The 24441-nt window shown below is 53.1% G+C and overlaps 1 protein-coding gene across 1 annotated transcript in view; it reads left to right on the forward strand.

Moving 5' to 3' along the window:
* FAM178B (family with sequence similarity 178 member B) overlaps positions 1-24441 on the forward strand; it is a 122173-nt gene that overhangs the window by 78222 nt on the left and 19510 nt on the right. Inside the window, exon 16 of the mRNA XM_023211292.1 lies at positions 17030-17117. Within this exon, the coding sequence (XP_023067060.1) occupies positions 17030-17117 (88 nt within the window). The remainder of the gene's footprint in view (positions 1-17029; positions 17118-24441) is intronic.

Here is a 24441-nt window from a genome sequence, read left to right on the forward strand (position 1 = left end):
AGACCACTCCCATCCACTTGCCTCCCTCTTCTCTCTCCATCTTCCCTTCTCTTTCTGGGCCTGTCCGTTTGCACCTCCTCCCTAGAATGACTCCCTTCCCACCCCCTCACCTTTGGCAGACACCTCTGTGTTACCCTCCACTGGGACCCCTTCCCTTCCCCTGCCATGTTCCGAGGGTGGTTTCTGGGAGCCAGCTTGGAGTTCGAATCGCCTCCCACCCCAGGGCCCAGCCTCATGGAGGCTCTGCTTGTTGACTAAGTTACCTTCATGTCCTGGGCTCCACTTCAGTGCTGGGCAGGGAGTCCCATCTCTTTCCCTCTTTCCTGGGAATCTGGCTGGCAGAGAGGCAGGCTGTGCACAGTTGGGAGAGGGGGCAGGTTTTACCCTCTCTCTGAAAGAATGGGACTTCTGGAAGCTCTGTCAGAGGCCTCTGGGGGCTTCCGTCGGGGAGGCTGCCTGCAGCCCGGCAGCCTGGGATTTCTTCTTGGAATGGAGAGGCCGACCCTGCCTCCTGATTCCCTGTTCTCCCCAGACTGCCCATCCAGTCTGCTGTGCCGGCTGGAAATCACAGTCCTAGAGGTTTCTGCCATCCCCACCTGTTACCCGTTTCATCCCTAAATCCTGTCCTTTCTGTCTTCTGTATCCTAAACCCTCAATCCAACTCTGTGACAGCCAGGACCGTGTCTGGCTCACGCAAATCAGTCACCTCCTTTCCTGCCTTCATCCCACCGGCTCAGCTGGAGGGTGGCAGCGGCCTTTCTTCCTCTTCCCCAAAGTCTGTTTGCTCTGTAGATACCTGTGGGTTCCTGTGATGATCATGTCTCTGCCTTACCATGCTGCCCATTGCCTACGGGGCCAGGCGCAAATTCTTAGGCTGGCCCCCAGGCCCCCTCGTCCACCTCATCCAGCTAGTTTCTCATTTGCTCCATCCAGGGCATGGTGTTTGTGATTGTTTTTCTCACACATACACACAATAAACCTCACTCTTTTCACAGCTGCATAGTATTTCCCTAGTGTGTGTGCCATTATAGTCTCCTAATATAGCAGGACGAGTCACAGACAAGAACCCCTCAGATACCAAGTTGTGGAAGGAAAGGGCTTTATTCAGCTGGGAGCATGGGCGAACTCACGTCTCCAAAAACCGAGCTCCCTGAGTGAGCAATTCCTGTCCCTTTTAAGGGGTTACAGCTCTCTTTTTTTTTTTTTGAGACAGAGTCTCACTGTGTCGCCCAGGCTGGAGTGCAGTGGCCGGATCTCAGCTCACTGCAAGGCCCACGTGAGAGGGTCATGATGGATTGAGCAAGCTGTGGGTCCGTGACCAGGGGCTGCATGCACTGGTAATGAGAATGGAACAGAACAGGACAGGGATTTCCACGGTGCTTTTCCATGCAATGTCTGGAATCTATAGATAACATAACTAGTTAAGTCAGCGGTCAGTCTTTTTAACTACCAGGCCTGGAATGCAGCACTGGGCTGTCTGACTACTGATTTCATTTCTGTCTTTTCTTTAAACTCCTACTTTTCCTTTGAGGCAGGAATTGGGCGTAAGATACTATGAGGGGTGGTGTCCTCCCTTACTAATACTGGACATTCTTCCAGTGACTGTTTCTATGAGCTTTGGGCGTCTGTGCACATATTTCTATGGGATAAATTCCTTGAAGTGAAATTGCAACCCTAAAGTATGTAAAGCTGGACCTATTAGTAACACCACCAAATGGGTATGAAAATGCATGTTTTTCTGCATCCTCATTAATGCTGCATATTCTCAGTTTTGTTTTTGAGTTTTAATCTGGTGAGTGGAAAATGTCATCCTGTGGTTCTAATTTTCATTTCCCCGATTGCCAGTGAAATCGAGTATCTTTTCATGTATTTATTGGCCTTTTGTGTGTTTCTCTTACTGTAAATTACCTTTTGGTATTTCTTACCCACTTGCCTATCAGTTAATTTATCTTCTTAGCAACTCTATTGATCTTCATGTTGCTTATTATGTTACAATGCGTTTTCTCCAAAGGTTATCTAGATTGTCCTTTGTAAATCTTTATGTACGGTACCTTTCAGTGAACTGGATTTTTTTTTTCTTTTTTTTTACTTTTTCAGTCCTTTTTTAAATCTTAGGATAGATTTAGATTTACAGGACAGTTTTATGGATAATACAGAGACTTGATTGGGGTTTTTGTGTAATTTAATCTTTCTGTATGGAAGAGGAAGGGTTTCCCCACCAAGACCGTAAAGAGTGTGTGCTTGCTTCTCTTTCAGGACTGGCTTCACTTTGTTTCCTTCAGCTCTTAATCCCAACTGCAATCGGTTTGTCCTTGGTATGAGATAAGGGTCTAACTTGATTTTTTCCATCCCCAAACAGCCAGTGGGGACCTAACGTCAATTTTTTTGCCTTCTGTTTTATTTTTTGAGATAGGGTCTCACTCTGTCACCCAGGCTGGAGTGCAGTGATGCCATCATGGCTCACTGCAGCCTCGACCTCTTGGGATCAAGCGATCCTCCTGCCTCAGCCTCCTTAGTAGCTAGGACTACAGACACATGCCAACACACCTATCTAATTTTTAAATTTTTTGTAGAGACAGAGTCTCCCTAAGTTGTCCAGGCTGGTCTCAAACCCCTGGGCTGAAGTGATATTCCCACGCAGCCTCCCGAACTGCTGGGATCACAGGTGTGAGCCACCATGCCTGACCTTTTTGGTCTTGATGATCAATCCTTTCAAGACAGATTTGAAGCTACCTTCTCCATATCCTAAGTTTATGACTTCGCTCCTTCATCTGCTAGCCCTGTTAAACTGTGATTTCATGAATCAGTGTCTTTTGTGGAATCTGTGGGTAGCTCCAGGGCCCGTGGCAAGTGCCCTTTAAATGCCGGGAAATGATTGAAACAGAACATCTTGCGCCTGCTTTTCAGGCAGCCACGTCAGCAGGGCGATGCTTTGTGCCAAGAGCTTTACTAGGAAGGAGGGTGTCTTATCGGGATCAGTGTTAATTGATTTTACTTTTATTTCTCTAAATAGATAAAAGCATTCAAATAAAATTCATAAGGTACCAAGGAGTACCTTTTTGAAAGTACCCCTTTCAAATTTGATGTTGAAAATGCGCCTCTTCTCCTGAGCCAGAGCCCCCTGGCTGGCCGCCAGCCTCTGTCTGCGTGTGCACAATCCGCCATTCCTGCACCTTCTTTGCTCTTCAGGGTGTGTTCTGGCCGTCATCCCTGACTGGGTTGTAAAGGGCTCCTAATCCTTCTTTCCTGCCGTGTTGTACTCACCGGGTCTTCAGTGAGCCGCTGCTCCACTGTGCTCCCTGCAGCGGCCGCAGAGCTTACTGGCTGCCTTCACTGGTGGCTGCCCTACTGGGCTCTGTGCCCAGACTGACCCCAGGAAGAAGGGCAGATTGTTGTACGAGGGGCTGTCACACTCTTTGTCTACTCGACTGACTGGTTAAGCACAAAACAAGAACTCCTGCTGATGCTCTCATAGTACACCCGCAGCCCCTGCCTCAGCGCTCAAGACTTCACGGGATGCACTACAAATGTGAGGAAGAGCTGGGCCTAACCATGAAAAATGACAGTGAAGACTAAGGCAGACCACCTGAAACAGAGCCAAGGGGAAGAGGAGATTCTAGGAGGGAGGTCCACCTTGGGAGGTGGCCCCACTGGGGCAGTTCAGGCAGCTTTGGGAAGAGTAGCCTGCCATCGCTGCTTCTGTTCAGGGCTCCTGCAGCTGCTCACATGCTACTGAAAGCTGATGTCCCAGGCTCCGGGGACCCTCCTCTTCCACTGCCTGCGGCTGTTCATTAAACATCCTGTGTGTGCCGCTTCAAAGCAGAAGGTCAGATGAAGCCAGCTCACGCAGGCTGCCTGGTCAGATGGAGGAATGGACGAAGGCTGCCTAAAATGGCTCACAAAACCAGCCCTGACAGTGACGTAGAGTTCCTTGCCTGTCAGACCAGAATCAATCCGAAAGGACAGTGCTGCCCAGTGTTGGCAGGATGTGAGGAAACGCATATGCTTCCCTGCTCGTGAGGTGCGGTCAGTAGTCCCTCTGGAGGCCAATTTGGCAAAATCAAGCAGATGACTTTAAAATGTGCACACCTTTCAAAAAAACTGGATCGTTTGCTGGGAAACTAGATAGCGAAGAGTCATTGACAATGTTTGCCATAGTAATGTCGTGATAGTGAAGAACTGGAAGCTGCCTCAGTGCCCCACCACCAATTCAGTTCTGCCCGTGCTACAGAGTATTACACAGTATCTAAAAATGATGTCACAGGAAAACGGGAAAGTTAATGAAATAAGGCTGAATGGAAAAAAGACTTGGAAGCCATATGTAAAGCACGATGCCAGGTCTGTTTTGGGGAAAAGAAAGGTCATCTTTGGGTGTGAGGTTAATAGGAGTGGCTTTCGTCGCCTTGGGCTTATTTCCCCTTTCTTTTTTTTTTTTCCCCCACTCTGTCGCCCAGACTGGAGTGCAATGGCACAATCTCGGCTCACTGCAACCTCCGCCTCCTGGATTTAAGTGATTCTTCTGCCTCAGCCTCCCGAGTAGCTGAGACTACAGGCGCGTGCCACCACACCCGGCTTATCTTTGTATTTTTAGTAGAGACGGGGTTTTGCCTTGTTGGGCAGGCTGGTCTCGAACTCCTAACCTCGTGATCTATCTGCCTTGGTCTCCCAAAGTGCTGGGATTACAGGTGTGAGCCACCGTGCCTGTCCTCTTACTTCCCCTTTCTAAAGACCCTGTTGGCCTCCAAGCTCCTGCTCTTACTCCCACAGCCAGTCTCACCAGTTAGCCAGAATCACTTCTATTTAATAATTTCTTAAAGTTTTATTGGCTGGGTGTGGTGGCTCACACCTGTAATTGCAGCACTTTGCGAGGCTGAGGTGGGTGGATCACTTGAGGTCAGGAGTTTGAAAGAGCCTGGCCAACATGGTGAAACCCCATCTCTACTAAAAATACAAAAAAAAAAAATTAGCTGGGCATGGTGGCGTGCACCTGTAATCCAGCCACTCGGGAGGCTGAGACAGGAGAACCATTTGAACCCGGGAGGCGGGGGTTGCAGTGAAACGAGATTGTGCCATTGCACTCCAGCCTGAGAGACAGAGCGAGACTTCGTGTCAAAAAAGAAAAATTTGGTTATAGATAATTTCAAGACATAGGACAAACATTGAGAGGCTAGTAAAATGGACTGCATGCCCCCATTTTCCATCTCAGCAGACACAACCATGGAGACAACAACTTCTGTCACCCAGTGTCCCCCACCCCTGCCCCAGATCATTGTGAAGCAAAACAAATAAGACATTTTATTCAGTAGGTGTCTCTAAAAAGATAAGGTCTTGGTGGTTCGTTTGTTGTTGTTGACAGAATCTCTGTCTCCCAGGCAGGAGTGCAGTGGCACCATCAAGGCTCACTGCAGCTTCGACTTCCTGAGCTTAAGTGATCCTCTGCCTCAGCCTCCCGAGTAGCTGGGACTACAGGCATGCACCATCCCACCCAGATAACTTCTTTAAATTTTTGTAGAGACAGGATCTCTCTGTGTTCCCCAGCCTGGTCTTAGACCCCTGGGCTCAAGTGATCCTCCCACCTTGGCCTCCTGAAGTGCTGAGGTCACAGTGCCCAGCCCTTGGTGGGTATTTTAAGACATAATTACAACATGATGATGACACCTAAAACACTGAACCATAAAAGAGCTGTCATAAGCAATTGAGTCACTTCCCTGCTCCAGAATCTTCCAAGACTTTGCGTCATCTTGGAAGGAAGCCTGGAGTCTTTGAGGTGGCCGCTAAGGCCCCTTTGTGGTGTGGCTCTGCCCTCTCTGCTCTTCTCCCTTTTCCCGGGGTGCACTGGGCACTTGTGTCTTGGTGCCCACCCTCCCCCATGCCTGCACGTTGGTAGGAGACTCCTATTTTCTCATCATAGTGGTCTCTGCCCACATGTCACTGTCTCGGAGAGGCTTCACCTGATCCTTTTTTCCAAATGAGCTTCCACCTCAGGGCTCTGCAGAACCTCCCTTTCCTTCATTTTTCTCCATTGACTACCAGGATCAGAAGTGAACTGTGACCCGGCGCTCCCCACGGATGTGAGCTCCCTGGGCAGGAGGGCTACCTCCATCTCCCACATGACTGCGTCCCCAGCACCCAGGACAGAGCAGGAACTGGAATATCATGGGTGCTGAGTAAATATTTGTCCAATAGGTAAAAGCCAACAGCGTTTGGCTCTCTGCTGATCTCTTCCTCAGATGGAAATACATGGAGGTTTGCAGGTGCTGTGGGCTTCCTTCCTGTGTTGAGGAGGCATCTTCCTCGCACCCCTCTCTGCACAGAAGCCAGGAGTCAGGCACTCCTTTGTTCCACCTCTGGGAGCGAGACCCATGCCTGACCACTTGGACGCTCCTGAGGAAAGGACCCAGGGACAGCAGTCCTCACAGGCTCTTCTGGGCAGAGAACTGCTCCACGTCCCTCAGCCGGGTTGTCCATCTTCTGTGAATTCTGGAGTACCGCAGATCCTCTTAGTGTTCTTCTGTCTGGAGCAGCCAGACAAGGAGGTTGTGTGTGGCCACCAAGGAGGAACTGACTGATGGAGCAGAAGTGCAGGCAGCCTAGGGAGAGAGCAGCCTCACGCCCGTCAGGTCCTTGCACGGACGCAGATGCACCGTGGCCTCCCTCGAAGCCCTCATTTCCCTCCCACTCGCGTTCACTTCCTCACTGCGGGGCCAGAGGGCCCCATCTTTCCTTCTCCCCTCACCACTGCCGGGCCCTGGGTGAGCACCTGGACCCCATCTCCACTATGGACTCCCTCCCTGTCTGTTCTCAGACCTGAAACGGCACGGCCAAACGGAGTGATGCCGCATGCATGTCCCTTGTCACCACCTTGGCCCGTGACCCCTTCAGGCTGCCTGGAGCCACTGCGAGTTCCTGGCCAGCCTGCTGGGGACCTCAGCAGACTCCATGCTTCCTGCTGTTGAAGCCTCTGCACTCCCAGCAAACAGCCACCCCCACTAGACAAACGCAGTGCTCTCACAGTTCTCACCTCCCTGCTGCCCGCTGCACCCTTAATTCTGGATCCTGGCAGTCCTGCCTCTCCCAAAACCTTCTGCAGTCATCTCTTACTCTTGTACCATTTGCTTTTTGTTCACCAGCTTTCTCTGCAGCAAATAAATGCGTTCCTGTGTCTACTACCTTAAAACAGCCATTCTGTCTCCACCCACATCTCCCTCTCGCTCCTGCCGCAGTTCCAAACTTCCTCCCCCAGTTCTCTCACTCATGGCTGAATCCTGCCCACCCTCGGGCAGGTTGAGTGCTTCAGAGCTCAGAGCATCATAGTTCTCACTGTGGGCGGGTGAGGCCAGAACGTCTGGAAGGAGGCAGTCAAGGCCCAGTCAACCTGGAGATTTCAGAAGGGCACCAAATCTGGAGGAACAAGAGGCAAGATGAAGGTCCCGTCCGGAGCCTGGCCTGGAGCTGGGAGGCAGGCAGCAGCGGGAAGGTGGGCGGCAGTCAGGCCATGATTGCCAGGAAGGGGACATGGCTGGAGAGGATGCGGCTCCCTCTCTGGTGGGGTGGGGTGTCTGAGGGACCTAAAGGGCCAGGAGCTGAGGAGACACCTCCTGTGGCACCAGGCGCTCCAGTCAACCTGCTCCATCACCAGGGATCCCCGGCCCTTCCTGATGAGCAGCCAGCACTTCCTTCTCTGGGCTTCCCAGCGCCCTCCTGGCTTCCTCAGCTGCCCTCAGGGATACCCCTCCCCCACCAGCCCTCGAGTCTTGGTGGGCCTCAGGATTCCGCCCCAGCCCCTCTTGTGGCACAGTTCCATGAAGTTGGGGGTACTGGGTGCCCCCTCGCTTGCCCTGATCCAGGAATGGGGCGCACTTTCCACTGCTGGGGGTGCCAGCCCATGTCAGGCGTCGCCTCTGCCAAAGGTGGTCACCTTACCAGGGCTGGGCCCCTTCCTTGGCAGCAGCCCAGTGCTGGGGCACAAAGGTCTGCCGCGTTGCCTTAGCTGAGGATGTCTGAAGGACCCTGCTAGCTTTGGAGTCCTCGTGGGGTCAGCTGAGGCCTTCACTGTGGCTGTGTGGCAGCCTGGTTTCCTTTGTCTCTCCCTGCATAAATTCCTTGCATCCTCTCTTCCGATGTAAATTCCCTGCGTGCTAATATCCATTTCAGAGCCTACTTTCTGGGGAAGCCAGCCTGAGACACCATCTCGTTGGCATCTGAGGCCTCAACTCCAGGGACATGCTAGCAGCTCCCAAATGAATACCTGTGGCCAGACTTTGCTGCTGAGTACCGATCTGTGTAGCGAATGTCTGGGATTCAGCATGTGGGAAACAGGAGTCATCGCCTTCCCAGGAGGACCCCTTCCCTGTCTTCCATGGCTCCATGAGTGGCACCAGCGCCTGCCCACTGCCCAGGCCTAGAGTCCTATGGACAGTTTTGGTGCCCTGGAGCTCCCCAGTCTCGCACAGTGCTCACGTCTCCTCACCCTCCCTGTGGCTGCATTGGTGCAGCTCTTCCTGCAGCCCCCTTGGATTTCCACCAGAGCATCCCACCGTCTCTTTCTAGGCTCTTTCCACCAGCTCCACCTTGTGCTATCCCCGAGTGTGACCTTCCTTCAGATGCTCTTGTGGTCACATCGCTGATGTGCTTAAAATCCTTAGACTTTCCCCGTCAGGGTGAGATGCCACAGCACAGCCTGGGATTGGAGGGGCTTGGTGCCCTCTTTCCCAGGCTCACATGCCACCCTGCCCCCTGCAGGCTTCCACGCTTTTGCAACATCCTAGAACTTGGCAGCCACCCCAACTCAAGATGATCTTTTGCCTCCAAGTTTTTCTGCATCTGTCTCCTCCTCCTGGAGGGGCCTCTTCCCATCCTCCTCCTGTGCGTGGTTCACATCTCTTCAGCCTCAAGACGAGGCTCGGGCCAAAGCATCTCCTCGTCGAGCAGCCCCTGTTGCAGGCCCATCAGGCTGTCCCCTCGCTGACACGGGCCGTGAGCATCAGAGGGACAGGTGCTGTGACCGTACTCCCTGAGTCCACAGAGCCTGGCACGGTGGGGGGACTCACACAGCACACTCGGGCTGTGTCTGCTTCTAGAGGGCAGATTTTAAAGAAGCATAAAGAGGTAGGACTTAAAGAAAAAGTGTATTACAGGGCTCAGCGTGGTGGCTCACGCCTGTAATCCCAGCACTTTGGGAGGCCAAGGCAGGTGGATCACTTGAGTTCAGGAGTTCAAGACCAGCCTGGCCAACATGGTGAAACCCCAGGTCTACTAAAATTACGAAAATTAGCCAGGCATGGTGGTATGCACCTGTAGTCCCAGCTACTCTGGAGGCTGAGGTTGTAGTGAGCCGAGATTGCACCACTGCACTCCAGTCTGGGCAACAGAATGAGACTCGTGTCTCACAAAAAAAAAAAAAAAAAAAAAAAAAAGATTCTAAGAAGAGAGATGTTTCAAGTGGGCTGGGAGAGCTTGCACTGAAACTTTGAATATGGATTACAAAGGAGCCCAGTGAGGAAAAGGAGGGAAGTATTAAAGGCTGCAGGGGCTCCCCTTGGAGCTTGTTCGTGGTCTCAGGTTTGGAAAGAAGGGCACCAAAGTAAGACAACCAGACACATGGTGTGGACCAGTGGGAGTATTGCTGGGAAATGCCAAAGGCCATAAAAGGAGTTTCTGTGTAGTTATTTTTGAAGCAAGGAGTGTGGTTTAGGGCTGACAGTAAAATGTTAGTCCTGATGGAGAGAGAACAACACTACGTGATTCCTATTTTGCTTCTGTCGTCTTCGTCAAGGAGAACAGTTTTTCATTTGGAATCAAATATTGGTCGTCGAAGGGGGTTAAAGCCTAAGAGAACGGGAGGCTGCATGACTGACCTTACTGTGCAGAGGAGGCTGTCTCCCCAGCGGGATGTCATCTCCCTGCTGCTGGGAGACATGCAGATGGGGCTGTGGCTCCATGGGGACTTTTGGAGGCGGAGGGCTTCCAGGAGATGGGGGCGACGGTGCTTGATGTGCTCCTCCACGTCAGTCCCCAGGGGATTCTGGCTTGGGAGCACATACATAGAAAAGGATGCACTGGTTTCTAGGAGTCCTAAAAAGAAATCATACCAGGCAAGCCTCACTTTTCCACAGATCAACCAGAATCATACTCCAGAGAAGACTGTGCAGTGCCTGTATGTCGGTTTCCTGGGCATTTGGTAGAGGCTGTTGTCATAGCCTGGGTTCAGCATGATGGAGTGCAGGCCCAACGATGATAGAATGAAGTGGGCTCATGATCAAAAGATGGTGCTGGCCATCAGAGTGTCCCCAGAGAGCAGGCCCTGTCACCACCCCGAGTTCAGTCTCCACTCACAGGTTGACCAGGGCAGGCCCAGTGTTTTGGATGAGGCTGTTAATGGAACAATGGTCAGATTCAGAGATGACATGAATACAACTGACAGCAGACTGAAGATCCCAGAAGATCTCAACCGACCGTAATGATGGACTGAGTTGAAAAGAGAGGCCCAGCTGCACAATTAAGAACAGGATCTGGGAAATAGGATTTGACAGCAAGACGTGTGAAAAAAGACGACTTTGGGCTCAGTCTGTTAACTGCGTTGTGTTGTCGGTCTGCCAAGAAAATGAGCATCAGCCTCAGCTCCGAGTGTCTCTCTCGAAAGGGAACATGGACAAGCCCCAGGGCCCTCAGAGGACCCGAACCAAAATGGCAAAAAAAGATGCCAAAAGGTGGGAATGGGGGGGCCGTGGCGCCTGCAGGAAGGGGCAGCCACGGGAGTGTGGCAACTTCTTCCAAGCGTGGAGGACTTAGGTTGGCGGAGAGCTCCCTCCTGGAGGCCCCGGAGGATGGGATCCAGAAGCTTTGGGTGGAAGTCCCAGAAGGGCAGGTTTGGGCAAAATATGGGAACAATTTCCTTTGGTTAGTCCGGTAAATGAATTTGGGCTGTCTTGGCAGATACTGCCCTTTCTTTGCTGAAGTGAACACTTGTTGGGGGTGTGGCAGAGAATTAAAATGGATAACTATGCAGAAGCTAGGTTAGGTGACTTCAAGGTGTGTTCTTTTTTCCTTTTTTTTTTTTTTTTTTTTTTTGAGACAGAGTCTTGATCTGTTGCCCAGGCTGGAATGCAGTGGAGCAATCTGAGCTCACTGCCAACTCTGCTTCCCAGGTTCAAGTGATTCTTCTGCCTCAGCCTCCCGAGTAGCTGAGATTACAGGTGCCCGTCACCACGCCCGGCTAATTTTTGGGTTTTTTGTAGAGACGGTGTTTAACCATGCTGGCCAGGCTGCTCTCGAACTGACCTCAGGTGATCCTCCCGCCTCAGCCTCCCAAAGTGCTGGGATTACAGGCGTGAGCCACCGCGCCTGGGCGACTTCAAGGTGTTTTCTAAGCCTGAGGTTCTGTGATTTTTAATCATCATACAAAGAAAGGGAGATGAGAATGGAAGTTGCTATGATTGTCCATGTGTACCTTTTAATTTGCTTATAACACATATGAATGGAAGGACTATATGTAGGAGGACACTTAGTACTCTTTGCAAAAGAGATCATCCGTGTACCACTTGACCATGGGACAGAATGTCTGCAGTTCCCCAGAAGTCCTGTCGGGCCCCTGCCAGGCATTCCCTCCTGCAGAGGTAATCACTTCCATGGCTTCCATCATATAGATTCATTTTATCTGTTTTGTTGGTTGGATGGTTTTTGAGAGATGGGTTCTCCCTATGTTGCCCAGGATGGCCTCGAACTCCTGGCCTCAAATGAGCCTCCTGCCTCAGTTTCCCAAAGTGCTGGGATTACAGGTGTGAGCCACCATGCCTATCCCAATTTTGTCTGTTTTTAAACATTTATATACATGGGACCATGCAGAGCGTTCTCCCGTGGGTCTGGCTTCCTTGGCTGAACACCTGGTTTGTGGGACCCCTCCATGTCGATGTGCCTGGTTGTAGACGGATTCCTCATGTTGCCCTGTGGTGGTCCACTCGTCTGGGTCTGTGGCCAACTGTGTCCCGCCGTCTCCTCCTATCTGTACGGTGTGTGCTCAGACTGGTCTGTGGATGACCAGGCAGTCTGGTGGCTGTGGGCTCGCAGACCCCCGGGAGGGACAACCAGCTTCTAAGCCCACCCCCTGGTTCTTCCCACCTGACAAGTGCACAATGGAAGAGTCTAGGGAAGGAGTGCCGAGTGGGTGGCTGACAGGCAGCCTGATGGACAAGAGGCCCGGGGTGCGAGCCAGGTGGACACCCTGAGGCAGCGTGTCAGGCAGCATTGCCACGGTGGAACAGGCCACTGCTGTTGCTTCCTTGGCTGCCCTGGAGACTGGAAAAGGCAGCTCATGCCTTTGGCCAGGTGCCTGACAGCCTTTTAGGGCAGTTCAGTCTTGGCAGGGCCCAGTTCCCCTCCCAGGGAGTGAAGACAAGGGGCTCCAGAGGGGCTGTTCTGGCCTATGTCACCACCCGACATCCCAGCGGCCCACGTGGTTGGTGCCTTTGCCTTCCTGGGTGCCGCTTGCAGAGGCAGGGAAGCAGAGCGCCGGCATTCCACTTCTGACCCTGCTGCGGGTTTGGAAAAGTCATTTCTGAATGTCTCAGTGCCTTCAGCTCCTCTGAGTGCTAATCCAGTGTCCTGGTCTTGTGGAGGCCCGTGGTGGGTGGAGGGGGACAAGGCGGGGGCAGAGGCTGGTCTGGCCTGGCCTGGCCTGGCTGGTGCACGCCAGGGCTGGAGCCTGTTGCCTTATATGACAGTGACTGGGATGGCCCCATGGCTTCTGCCTCCTCCTCTGAACCTGGTTGGAGTTCCAGGGAGGCCTTGCCAAGTGGGGTCAGGCCTCTTCTGTGGGAGGGAAAGCCCACAGCCGGCACCTCTGCTTGCACCCTGCACAGTTTGGGTGGTGTGGGGGTGAGGCTTTTCCTTTTCTCCTTCATGGGATAAGTTCTCAGTCTGTAAAATACAAAAGTGGTCTTACCCTCCCCCCAACCCCCCGCTGTGTCCCAGTGGGAACTGAGAATGCAGGACTGGGTTTAAAAGGTGGGGAGGGCCATGAGGATGAAAGACAGCGGACAGGCAGGGACAGTGAGGGGGCTTGCCACTCAGATGTGGGTTTATTTTCTTCCATTTACCCTCTTGGTGCTTTTTCTGGTGCTTTTCTTCATTTCTGGATAACAGCCCCATCCTGACCCACCCTGCCCGCCTCTTCCCTTCTGGAACCACCCCTAGCACTGCTTTGCCGGCCCACCTGCTCCCCTCACCCCCAGACCGGGCCAGCCCTCCTCGCCCGCTGCGAGTAAACGAGCTCCCGCGCAGGCCTTGGGTTTTGGATTAATGAAGCCCAGATGCGGACTTCTGACTGGCTTTGAGTTCGCTGTGGAGCAGCTCAGAGGGGGCGTTGGCCTCCCACTGTGTTCCCAGCCCAGCTGCTGCCCGGGCTCCTGAACAGCTGGAAAGCTGGCCGTGTCTGACAGGGAGGCGAAGGCCTGTGGGTGGGGGAGAAACTGAAGCTTGGGGCTCTCAGTGTGGGGCCAGGGGGTGGCCTGCACCCACGGGGGTCTGTTGCAGGGGCTGCAGGGCGGGAATGAGGGGCTTCTGTTTGTTGTCCTATGGCTCAGTCCGGGTGGCCACTGCCTTTCCTCAGTGCTCTGGTGTGGGGGAAAGTAGGGAGTGTTGAGTGAGTACACAGGGGCGCCGTGGTGTTGAGTGAGTACACAGGGGCACTGTGGGGTTGGGCGAGTACACAGGGGTGCTGCGGAGTTGGGCGAGTACACAGGGGCGCTGCGGGGTTGGGCGAGTACACAGTAGCAGGAGAATCGCTTGAACCTAGGAGGCGGAGGTTGCAGTGAGCCAAGATCACACCATTGCATGCCAGTCTGGGCAACAAGAGTGAAACTCTGTCTCAAAAAAATATATATATGTATATGTATATATATAAAATACTATATATTACATATATTATACTATATAAAATATACTAAATGTATATATAGTGTATACATATTTTGTGTTTTTAGTAGAGACGAGGTTTCTTCATGTTGGTCAGGCTGGTCTTCAACTCCCAACCTCAGCTGATCCACCCACTTCGGCCTCCCAAAGTGCTGGGATTACAGACGTGAGCCACCGCACCCGGCTTAACCGGGGGTTTTATATTTTAATTTGCTAAATCTAGCAATCCTGTCTCCCTTCCAGCTGAATCTTTTTTTTTTCTTTTTCTTTTTCTTTTTTTTTGAGACGGAGTCTCGCTCTGTCACCCAGGCTGGAGTGCAGTAGTGTAATCTTGGCTCACCGCAACCTCCGCCTCCCGGGTTCAAGCAGTATTCCTGCCTCAGCCTCCCAAGTAGCTGGGATTACAGGCACCCGCCACCATGCCCAGCTAATTTTTGTATTTTTAGTAGAGATGGGGTTTCACCATGTTGGCCAAGCTGGTCTTGAACTCCTGACCTCAAATGATCCACCCACCTTGGCCTCCCAAAGTGTTGGGATTACAGGCATGAGCCACTGTGCCTGGCCTGAATTTTTTTCTTAATTGTTTTATTGAACTACAATATACAAACAGAATAGAGCAAAGACAATTAAGTGTATGGCTCAGTGCATTTTCACAAGTCCAATGTACATGAAACCAGCACCCAGGTCAAGAAATGAAACATGATCAGAACCTGCCCCCCATCCCCACCCCAGGGTCACCAGGATCCAGCTTCCAACAGCTGAAGTTTGCCATTTGCATTGTTTTTTTTTAAGAGTTGGAGTCACGTGTAATCCCAGCACTTTGGGAGGCTGAGGTGAGTAGATCATGAGATCAGGAGTTCAAGACCAGCCTGGCCAAGATGGTGAAACCTGTCTCTACTGAAAATACAAAAATTAGCCAGACGTGATGGCGGGTGCCTGTAATCCCAGTTACTTGGGAGGCTGAAGCAGGAGAATCGTTTAAACCCAGGCATAAAAGAGTTGGGGTCTTGCTATGTTGCCCAAGGTAGCCACGAACTCCAAGGCTCAAGCAATCCTCCCACCTCAGCAGCCTGAGTAACAGGGACTGCAGGCATAGAGTACGGTAACTGGCATGCCCATGTTTGTACGTTACATAAATGAGACCATGTTGGCTGAGCACTGTGGCTCATGGCTGTAATTCCAGCACTTTGGGAGGCCAGGGCGACTGGATCACCTGAAGTCGGGAGCTCAAGACCAGCCTGGCTGACGTGGCGAAACCCTGTCTCTACTTAAAAAAAAAAAAAAATTAGCCAGGCATGGTGAGGCGTGCGTGACTGTAGTCCCATCTACTTGGGAGACTGAGGCAGGAGAATCGCTTGAACCTGGGAGACAGAGGTTGCAGTGAGCCGAGATCATGCCATTGCACTCCAGCCTGGCAACAGAGCGAGACTCTGTCTCAAAAAACAACAACAGGCCGGGCGCGGTGGCTCAAGCCTGTAATCCCAGCACTTTGGGAGGCCGAGACAGGCGGATCACGAGGTCAGGAGATCGAGACCATCCTGGCTAACACGGTGAAACCCCGTCTCTACTAAAAAAAAAATACAAAAATCTAGCCGGGCGAGGTGGCGGGCGCCTGTAGTCCCAGCTACTCAGGAGGCTGAGGCAGGAGAATGGCGGGAACCCGGGAGGCGGAGCTTGCAGTGAGCTGAGATCCGGCCACTGCACTCCAGCTTGGGTGATAGAGCGAGACTCCGTCTCAACAAAAAAAAAAAAAAAAAAAAAAAATGAGACCATGCAGATAAATTTTTTGTGCCAGGCTGCTTTCCTACCACACTGGAGGTCATTCATGTTGTAGGAGGTAGTTGTGGTTCATTCATAATCACAACCCGCCATAGGACTGAGCCGTATGGATGCACTCTGATCTCTCTGTCCACTGTGCTGTTGCTGCTGCTGCTGCTAGCTTTCTAGTGTCTCTCCTTTTTTGCACCTTTGTGCCTAGGAGTAGGATTGCTGGGCATGGGGTGGGCATCTACACGTCTTCAATAGATCTTGCCAGTTTTCGGCAGTGGTGCACCCATCAGTATCCTGCCAGCTGTGTGAGCGCCCGTAACCCTGCGCCCCCACCAGCACCTGGCGTGGCCCCCGTTCGTGTCGGCTCTTCTGGGGTGCAGTGCTGCTGCTGCTTGTTCTGCTTTTTGAAAAATCCAACAGTCTGCTGCTTTGCTGAGTCCTCTGACTTTCTTAACTCTTTCCTAAGAAAGTTTAAAAGCGCCCCGGGGTTTTAGGCCCTAGATTAGTGCGTCTGTGATCCCAGCCTCACCGGAGCTTTGAGGAAACCATTCCTGCCTCAGTTCCCCTTCACCCAGGGAGCGTCTCTGCATGCACGGTTGGGCTGAGAGGTCCAGGGTCCAGGGGTTCCAGGCACAGCTCTCGGCGTTCTCAGGGCTCTGTCTCAGCCTCTTTGCCTCCCTGTGGCTTCCTCTTACTGGTTCTCCCTCTAGGAGGCAGGATGGCCACCAGCGGCTGTAGTGGCCACCCTGCTGGAAAGGCCCACACGCCTGCACTTTGCTGATAGTTCCGTCACAGCCCGAGGCCACCTCTCAGTGACTGGGTCAGGTGCCTGTCCTGGGAGCCTGGCAGGAGATGGATTTCCCAAAGGAAAGCCCATTGGATACTGGGTGAAAAGAAAACCATGAAGTTTGGCCTCCGGAGGCCAAGTCAGTCACCCAGCCTCCCCCACCCTGCAGGGGTGGCGCCACAAAGGAAAGAAGAGGCAGAGGTGTATTGAAAAGCAGTTCAGCACTCCTGCCTCTACGGATCCATGGATATGTATCAGCAGAGGGGATAAAAAACTAAGAAAAGCCCTGCATGCTCTGTGGGCCTCTGAAATTACCAGGAACTTGAGTTGTTGTGTGGACTTATTTAATTTTCTGATCCTGAGCGTTTCATTCCTCCTAGAATACATAATAATGCTATCAGCCAATGGAGAAAGCCCTTTGGGGTACCCCAGATGGACGGTGGGTACCCCAGATGGAGGGTGGCTCCTGCAAATTCCCCTCTCCATGGGTGTCCTGCCCCCTGCTAGGGCTCCCCGATTTCCAGCACACCCCCTCTCAAGCTGTCGCTTCTTCTCCGCCAGGCGGCTTCGAAGCCAACTCAGCCTTGTGGTCATTGCTCGAATGCTGGGCCAGCAGGAGACACTCCCTCTCTGGCAAGAGAAGACCCAGGTGAGTGTTTGCTTCAGGCCTGGGCAGGAAGGCCATGGCCTGCGGGCTCTGGAGCCTTTCCCCAAAGGCCAGGAACATCAGGCCCGAGACCTAAGCTGGATCTGAACTCTCTACTCATGTTCCTTCATCAAGACTTACCACTTGCGTGCCAGCCATGTGCTAGGCGGTGAGGACAGAACAGTGAGCTGAGAGCCTGTCTTTTCTTACAATTGTAGTAAAGGTTGGGTGTGGTGGTTCACGCCTATAATCCCAGCACTTTGGGAGGCTGAGGCGGGCAGGATCGCCTGAGATCAGGAGTTCGAGACTAGCCTGGCCAATATGGTGAAACCCATGTCTCTACTAAAAATACGAAAATTAGCTGGGCGTGGTGGCGGGTACCTGTAATCTCAGCTACTCGGGAGGCTGAGGCAGCGAATTCCTTGAACCCAGGAGGCGGAGGTTGCAGCGAGCATTTAATTCAAATAAATGAATTAAATTCATTTATTTAATTTTCTTTGTAATCATCTTAACCATTCTTAAGCGTAGCGTTTCAACCATTTCCAAGTGTACAATTCAGGGGCCTTAAGTGCCTTCACATAGTTGTGCAGCCATCACCACCATCCATCTCCAGAACTTTCATCTTCCCAAACTGAAACCCTACACTTGTTAAACACAGCCCCCCGACAATGTCCCCAGCCCGTTTTTTTGTTGTTATTTTTTATAGTAAAGCATGAAAACAAATACTATTTGTAAAGATGAAAACAAATACTATTAAATTAAAACTACTCCCTCTGGTGTCCCCTCCTAGTCCCCAGTGTGAGGCATTGGTAGGGCAGCAAGGGCATTAAGAGGTTGGCCTTCTGAGCTGGGCGCGGTGGCTCATGCCTGTAATCCCAGCACGTTGGGAGGCCAAGGCCGGTGGATCACTTGAGGTCAGGAGTTCAAGACCAGCCTGGCCAACATGGTGAAACCCCATCTCTACTAAAAATACAAAAAATTAGCCAGGCATGGTGGTGGGCACCTGTAATCCCAGCTACTTGGGAGGCTGAGGCAGGAGAACTGCTTGAACCCGGGAGGCAGAGGTTGCGGTGAGCCAAGATCACACCACTGCACTCCAGCCTGGGCAACAGGGCAAGACGCCGTCTCAAAAAAAAAAAAAAAAGAGTTCGGCCTTCGTGTCCTGTTCCTCTTCTCTCCAGAAAGCTCTGACTGCAGCCTCCTGACAGCTCAGAGGACATGACGAGGTGATGAAGGGGTCACTGGCAGCCCAAGCATGGATGGAAGGGAGGTTGAGCGTGCCCGCACCTCCCCAGTAATCTTCCTAGAATCCTGGAAGAACAGCTACTAGGTACAGCTGACCCTTCCAGCTCAGCCACACTAGGTGTACTCTGGCTAGAGTCTGTGCATCTCCAGCCACTCAGGCAGCGTAACGCCTGGCCCAGAGGGCTGAGACAATGTTCCAGCACGTCCCAGGTGCTGTGACTGCAAGGAGGGAGTTCAGAGAAGTGACCGGTGGGGTTGGGTTGTCTGAGCGGCCTCGGCCTGGCTTGTGCCCCGGCTTTTGCCTCAGATACCCTCTTTGCCTTGAACGCTTCCCCTAGGCCTTAGTCGGGCTGGAGCTTCTTGTCATTCCCACTCCAACTGAAATGTCATCTCTGCAAGGGGCCTTCCTGACCACCCGACCCAGAGCGCCCCAGCACTGGCTTTCATCGTGTCCTAAGTCACTCCTGGGGGCCACCCCCTGATTTTTCCTGTTCGCTCAGCATCTGTGTTTTCCACCCCCTACCCCCAAGCAGAACGTAAGCCCCTGAAGAACAGGGAACACATCGTTTCTGCCCCCTGCTGCCCCTCGGCACCTGGCAGTGCCTGGCACACCCCGGGAAGGCAGTGCATGCTTGTGGAAGGGACGGGCACCCAGGTGGGTTGTCGGGGTGCCTGGGAGAATGTGCCCCAGGTTGAGACCTTGGGAGGGGCAGTGAGGAGGTGACCGGCACTGAGGTCACTTCACAGATGGTCTCTGTGAGGAAGGAAGAACAGAGGGACGCAGCGGTGTGGCTGGGAACAACCAGCAGTTAGAGGCAGGGGGCGCCCGAGATGGGGTGCTTGGGAGGACTTTGGGACGCAGACTGAGGGACAGGTCCAGCACAGAGTGGAGGCCAGAGGGGGCGCAAGACAGGTGGCCGGAGAGAGAGAATGCGAGCCAGTTAGAGGCTTGGCATTTTGCTTCGTTTTGTTTTTTGTTGGCCAGCAGCCGTGCATAGAGTGAGGAAAGCTTGGTGGGGCTGCCTTCCTGGTGGAGGTCAGAGTGGCAGCGGGGAAGTGTCATGGAGGAAGGGCTGACGGTTGTTGGGCCCAGGAGTTGGAGGCTACAGTGAGCTATAATCACACCACTGCACTGCAGCCTGGGCAACAGAGCCAGACACCTTCGCTAAAAGAAAAAAAAAAAAAAAGTGAGGATTGGGGGCGCGGGAGGCAGTGACTCACGCCTGTAATCTCAGCACTTTCAGAGGCTGAGGTAGGAAGATCACTTGAGCCCAGGAGTTCTTTACAAGAAGTAAAATAATTAGCTGGACATGGTGGCATGTGCCTCTAGTTCCAGCTACTTGGGGCAGGGATGCTGAGGTGGGGAGATGGCTTGAGCTCTGGAGGTCAAGGCCACAGTGAGCCATGATGGTTCCACTGCACTCCAGCCTGGGCGACAAAGCAAGACCCTGTTTTGTTTTGTATTTTAAAAGAAAAAAGATACATGGAGTGGCGCTGCCCCCCCTTGAGAGATCCTGGCCCGGCAGGTCTCCCAGGCTCCCCACGGGCCAGGGTCTTGCAGCCTGTCAGGGCCAAGCCAGGTCGAGCCCACTCGCTGTGTGTGCCCACCATGCACCCGTGTGTTTGTTAGACACTAGCTGAGCAACCTGAGTGCCAGGCTCTGTGCCAGGTACTGGCACTGGGGAGACAGCACCAGATGACCTCAGAAGAGAGGGGTGAGCAAGTCAGCCACGGCCGCGGTGACTAACTCTGCCCAGGCACAGTACGGCGGCTGCTAGAGAAGATGCCCTGAGCCAGGTCTTGGAGGCTGAGTCAGTGCTTGTACTGCAAAAAGGAGAAAGGGAGTGAGATTCATGGCAACCGGAGGGATAGGAAGGATCGGCAGGGGCCTGCCCATGGCCTTCCTGGAGCTCCCTCTCTGTCTCTACTGCAAGCCCAGGGCTGCTCACAGCCTCCTCCCAGGTCTTCAGGCTGCCAGGCACTCCCCTTTCCAGTCTGGCCTGTCAGACCTTCCTGAAACACGCCTTCAAAGGGCCACCTCGTCCCCACAGCCGCCCACTCAGCCCACATGCCCCTTTCCCAACGTCTCCTCCACGGGGCTTACTAGTGCCGTGTGTTCTCTTTCGCCCTCCTCACAGGCCCTGCCTGCTCTCTGCACACAGCTCTGGCTGTGTCTGGGCCTCTTCTTCCTTTCCACCTGTCACCCTCAACCCGCAATAGTGGCAACTCCCATGTGCACAGCACAGCTGTGTCCTGGCTGCTGTCCTCGGCACTCACCCCTCCTAGCAGCCCAAGGCCTTCAGACTTACTGTCATCCATATTTTACAGAGAGCGAAACTTTTCAGGGTCACCCAACAGGGAAGTGGTACAGCTGGGATTATTTTATTTTTGAGGCAGGGTCTCACTTTCCCAGGCTGGAGTGAAGTGGTTTGATCACGACTCACTGCAGCCTCAACCTCCCTGGCTCAGTGGCCTTCCCACCTCAGCCTCCCGAGTAGCTGGGACTACGGGTGTGCACCACCACACCTGGTGAATTTTTGTGTTTTTTATAGAGGCATGGTTTCACCATGTTGTCCAGGGTGGTCACAAACTCCTGGGCTCAAGCAATCCTCCTGCCTCAGCCTCCCAAAGTGCTGAGATTACAGGCATGAGCCACCGTACCCGGCCTAGAGCTGGGATTAAAGTCCTGCCCTTGACCACTGCAGGGCACCGCCTGAGCCTGTCCAGCTCTCTCCTTGCCTCTAGACATCCTGGACCACACCCGGTACTTCATGGTGAAGTGCCGGAGCTTGCAGTGAGCTGAGATCTGGCCACTGCACTCCAGCCTGGGCGACAGAGCGAGACTCCGTCTCAAAAAAAGAAAAAAAAAAAAAAAAAAAAAGCAGAGGACCTGGGGCTGGATCTGGGCACAGCAATTTGCAGGGCACTGCTGGGCAGGAGTCGCTGATGGCCAAGTTGCTGGGCTCTGTATCTCCCACAAGCTGCAATGGAGGTCCCATAGAGCAGGAGCAGAAGCACATGTTGGAGATCTGAACTTAAAGGACAGGACTGACAGCATTGAGGTCACACAGGCAAGTGGAGGTTCAGTTAGCCAGAGCCTCAAGGCTACAGTGAGGGTTTTGACTCTTACACAGAAGTGGGGAGCCCCTGCAAGGTTTTGGGCAGAGAAGCAACAAAATCTGATTTATAAAATATTTAAAAATTACTCTGGCTGCTGTGTTGAGAAGGGACTACTGGGAGTGGAGAGGAAGCAGGTGATAGCAGTAATCCTGGCAAGAGATGACAGTGGTTTGGCCTGGGGAAGTAGCAGTGTGGGCGGTGAGAAGTGGTCAGATTCCAGGTGCGTTTCCCCAGTACAGACAGTGGGATGTGCAATGCAAGAGAACAGAGACAAGGACTCCAGGTCTGTGCAACAGGCAGGATGGAGACGCCCTTTGCCTACTCTAGGCAAGATGCAGGTGGAGCAGGTTTGGGGAGGAAATCAGGAGTTTGCTTCTTATCCTGGGGCACTTCTTGCAACACAGTAAACCTCTTGTCAAAGTATGTCTTCCAGTTTGGGGTTTGGGAAACATGGGCTTCAAGTGGCTCAAATCAAGGGGGATAAATGTTTGCATCTACTCAGAAAATGTTAGCTGCAGTCTCGACTGTTCATCTATTCATTTGTTCGTTCCTTTGACAAATACTAGACGTGTACCATGTGCCAGGCATGGTTCTAGGTTCTGGGGACTTTGCAGTGAAAAAACTGCCCTCAGAGAGCTTACATTCCGGGGAGGGAGGGAGAATAGGTGATAAAAAGCAAGTAAATTGCAAAGGGGCAAGGCGCTGAGACTCACTCCTGTAATACCAGCGCTTTGGGAGGCCAAAGTGGGTGGATTACTTGAGGTCAGGAGTTTGAGACCAGCCTGGCCAACATGGGGAAACCCTGTCTCTACTAAAACTACAAAAATTAGCTGGGCATGGTGGTGGCCACCTGTAATCCCAGCTACTCAAGAGGCTGAGGCAGGAGAATTGCTTGAGCACAGAGAGCAGAGATTGCGCCACTGCACTCCAGCCTGGCTGACAGAGCAAGACTCTGTCTAGGTAGGTAGGTAGATGATTGATAGATGGATGGATGGATAGACAGACAGACAGGCAGGCAGGCAGGCAGGAACTTGGGCAGGCGGGCCTTACTGAGAAGGTGGGTGTGGAGCAACAGCTGGAAGGGAGAGAGGCGGGTGCTGTGTCTGGTCAGAAGGCCCAGGCAGGACACCAGCTCCAGGGAGCAGCAGGCAGGTCGTTGGGTCTTTGCAGACACTTAAGATCCTGGCTTCCTGTCCTAGGTGAGGAGGAAGCCAGGATTTGCACCCAGGAGCAACATACTGTGTGGCCAGTTGCTTCTCCGGAAATCAGCTTCCACCGCATCTTCCCTGCCTCTGAGAAGGCTGGTGAAGGCCTGTCTTCCTGAGAGATCCCTGCTTCTCGCTCTCGGTGTCTGCCCTAAGCGGCTGAGTGTTTGCAGAGCCAGCTGCCAGCTTTGAGGTTGAGATAGGGAGGGTTCTGATCTGACCCATCCCCGCAGGTTCCCGCAAGGCCCAAACAAGCCCTTATCCTGGAGAGGGGTTTGTGTGTGGGAGAGAGACCGGCTGGAGCATCCAGAGATGGAAACAAAAGGGAATAAACAATCGGAAGGCACAACGGCGCAGGCAGATCGCAGGGGCAGCAGCTTGCTGCGCTGAGCACAGCCAAGCTGTTTTCATGAGTGAGAGGAAAAACACCAGAGCAAGCACCGCAAGAGTGCTGTCCCTGCGCCCCTGCCCAGCCCTAGCCAGGCCTCCCGTAGCAGGGAGGGTCCCGGCCGGGCGAGGCCTGCCCCAAGGCCACGCTGGGGGTGTGGACTGCAGAGCCTGACCCTGTGCTTGCACAGCTGTGAGCCCTGAGTGGGCAGGGCTGTTTTGGAAACTATCTTGACTTGTGAAGCCTGAGTAAGGCGGCACAGCTATGGTTTGGGTGAAGCCCCAGATGGTGCCTCTCTTTGCCCAGAACCTTCCTCTCCCCTCCCAAAGGGATCAGATGCCAGGCTGAGAAGCCCTGGCCACCTTCCAGAAGCTGAGGCCCTGAGCCTGACTCCTAGCCCCCAGCCCCCAGCCCAGCTGCTCTTGTGGGCTGTCTCAGCCCATAGCCGGCTGATGTGCTGAGCAGGTGGTGGGTGAGTCACCGGAGGAAGCCAGGTGTGCCAGCCAGGCTAGGCTCAAGAGGGGGGCTGGGCTGCAGGGCTCAAGCCCCTAGCCCATGATCACCCTGCTCCTGTGCCATCTAAAGAGATGGTGCCTCTGAACTACCTTGGCTCTGTTCCCGCTTACTCCCCGCCCTGCCCCCAGGGCTGTTGTGGCCTCACAGAGGCCAAGGGCTGGGAGCCTGCCTGCCTCTGCTACAACGAGAATTAGCTTCAGGGCAGCTGGGCAGTCCTTGCTGGGGCTGGGCCCAGGCCCAGGCTACCCAAATCAAGTGCATACACTGGGCCAGAAGGAGTGGCTAACTGTGGACACCTGGACTTACGCGGGTCACGTTCCCTCCAGAGGGATTCAGAGCTTGTTTGTTCAGAGAGGTTGGGCCAGTTTGTTCAAAAACTAAATGGGGGCTGGGGTGGCTAATAGATGAGGTGCCATAGTCAACCGAATGCAGCGTGTGGGCCTTGTGGTGAATCTCCCTTCAAACAGAACAAGGTTGGAGGATATTTTAGAGACAGAGAAAACTGAACACAGGTGTTGGATGATGATAAGGAACTCTCGGCGATTCTGTTAGGAAAGAAATGGTATTATGATTAGATTGGGGGGAAATCCTTATATTTTCTGTAGAAGTTCTTTGTGGGTAAAATGATACAATGTATTTGCTTTAAAATCCCCTGGAAGGAAAAGAGCGGGAAGGGGAGTGGAAGGCGGGGGCTGAAGACACAGGCCAGGTGGGATGAAGATGATGGTGGTCATCACTCATGGTGATGGACCATGGTCTCTCCTCTTCATGGTGTCTCTCCTCTTCCAAACCTCCACAGAGAAGAGTGAAACCAAAAGAGAGGGATGCAAGGGAGGGTGGGCCCACAGACGCA

Source organism: Piliocolobus tephrosceles, chromosome 15 (genome assembly GCF_002776525.5).
Source record: "Piliocolobus tephrosceles isolate RC106 chromosome 15, ASM277652v3, whole genome shotgun sequence".
NCBI lineage: Eukaryota > Metazoa > Chordata > Mammalia > Primates > Cercopithecidae > Piliocolobus > Piliocolobus tephrosceles.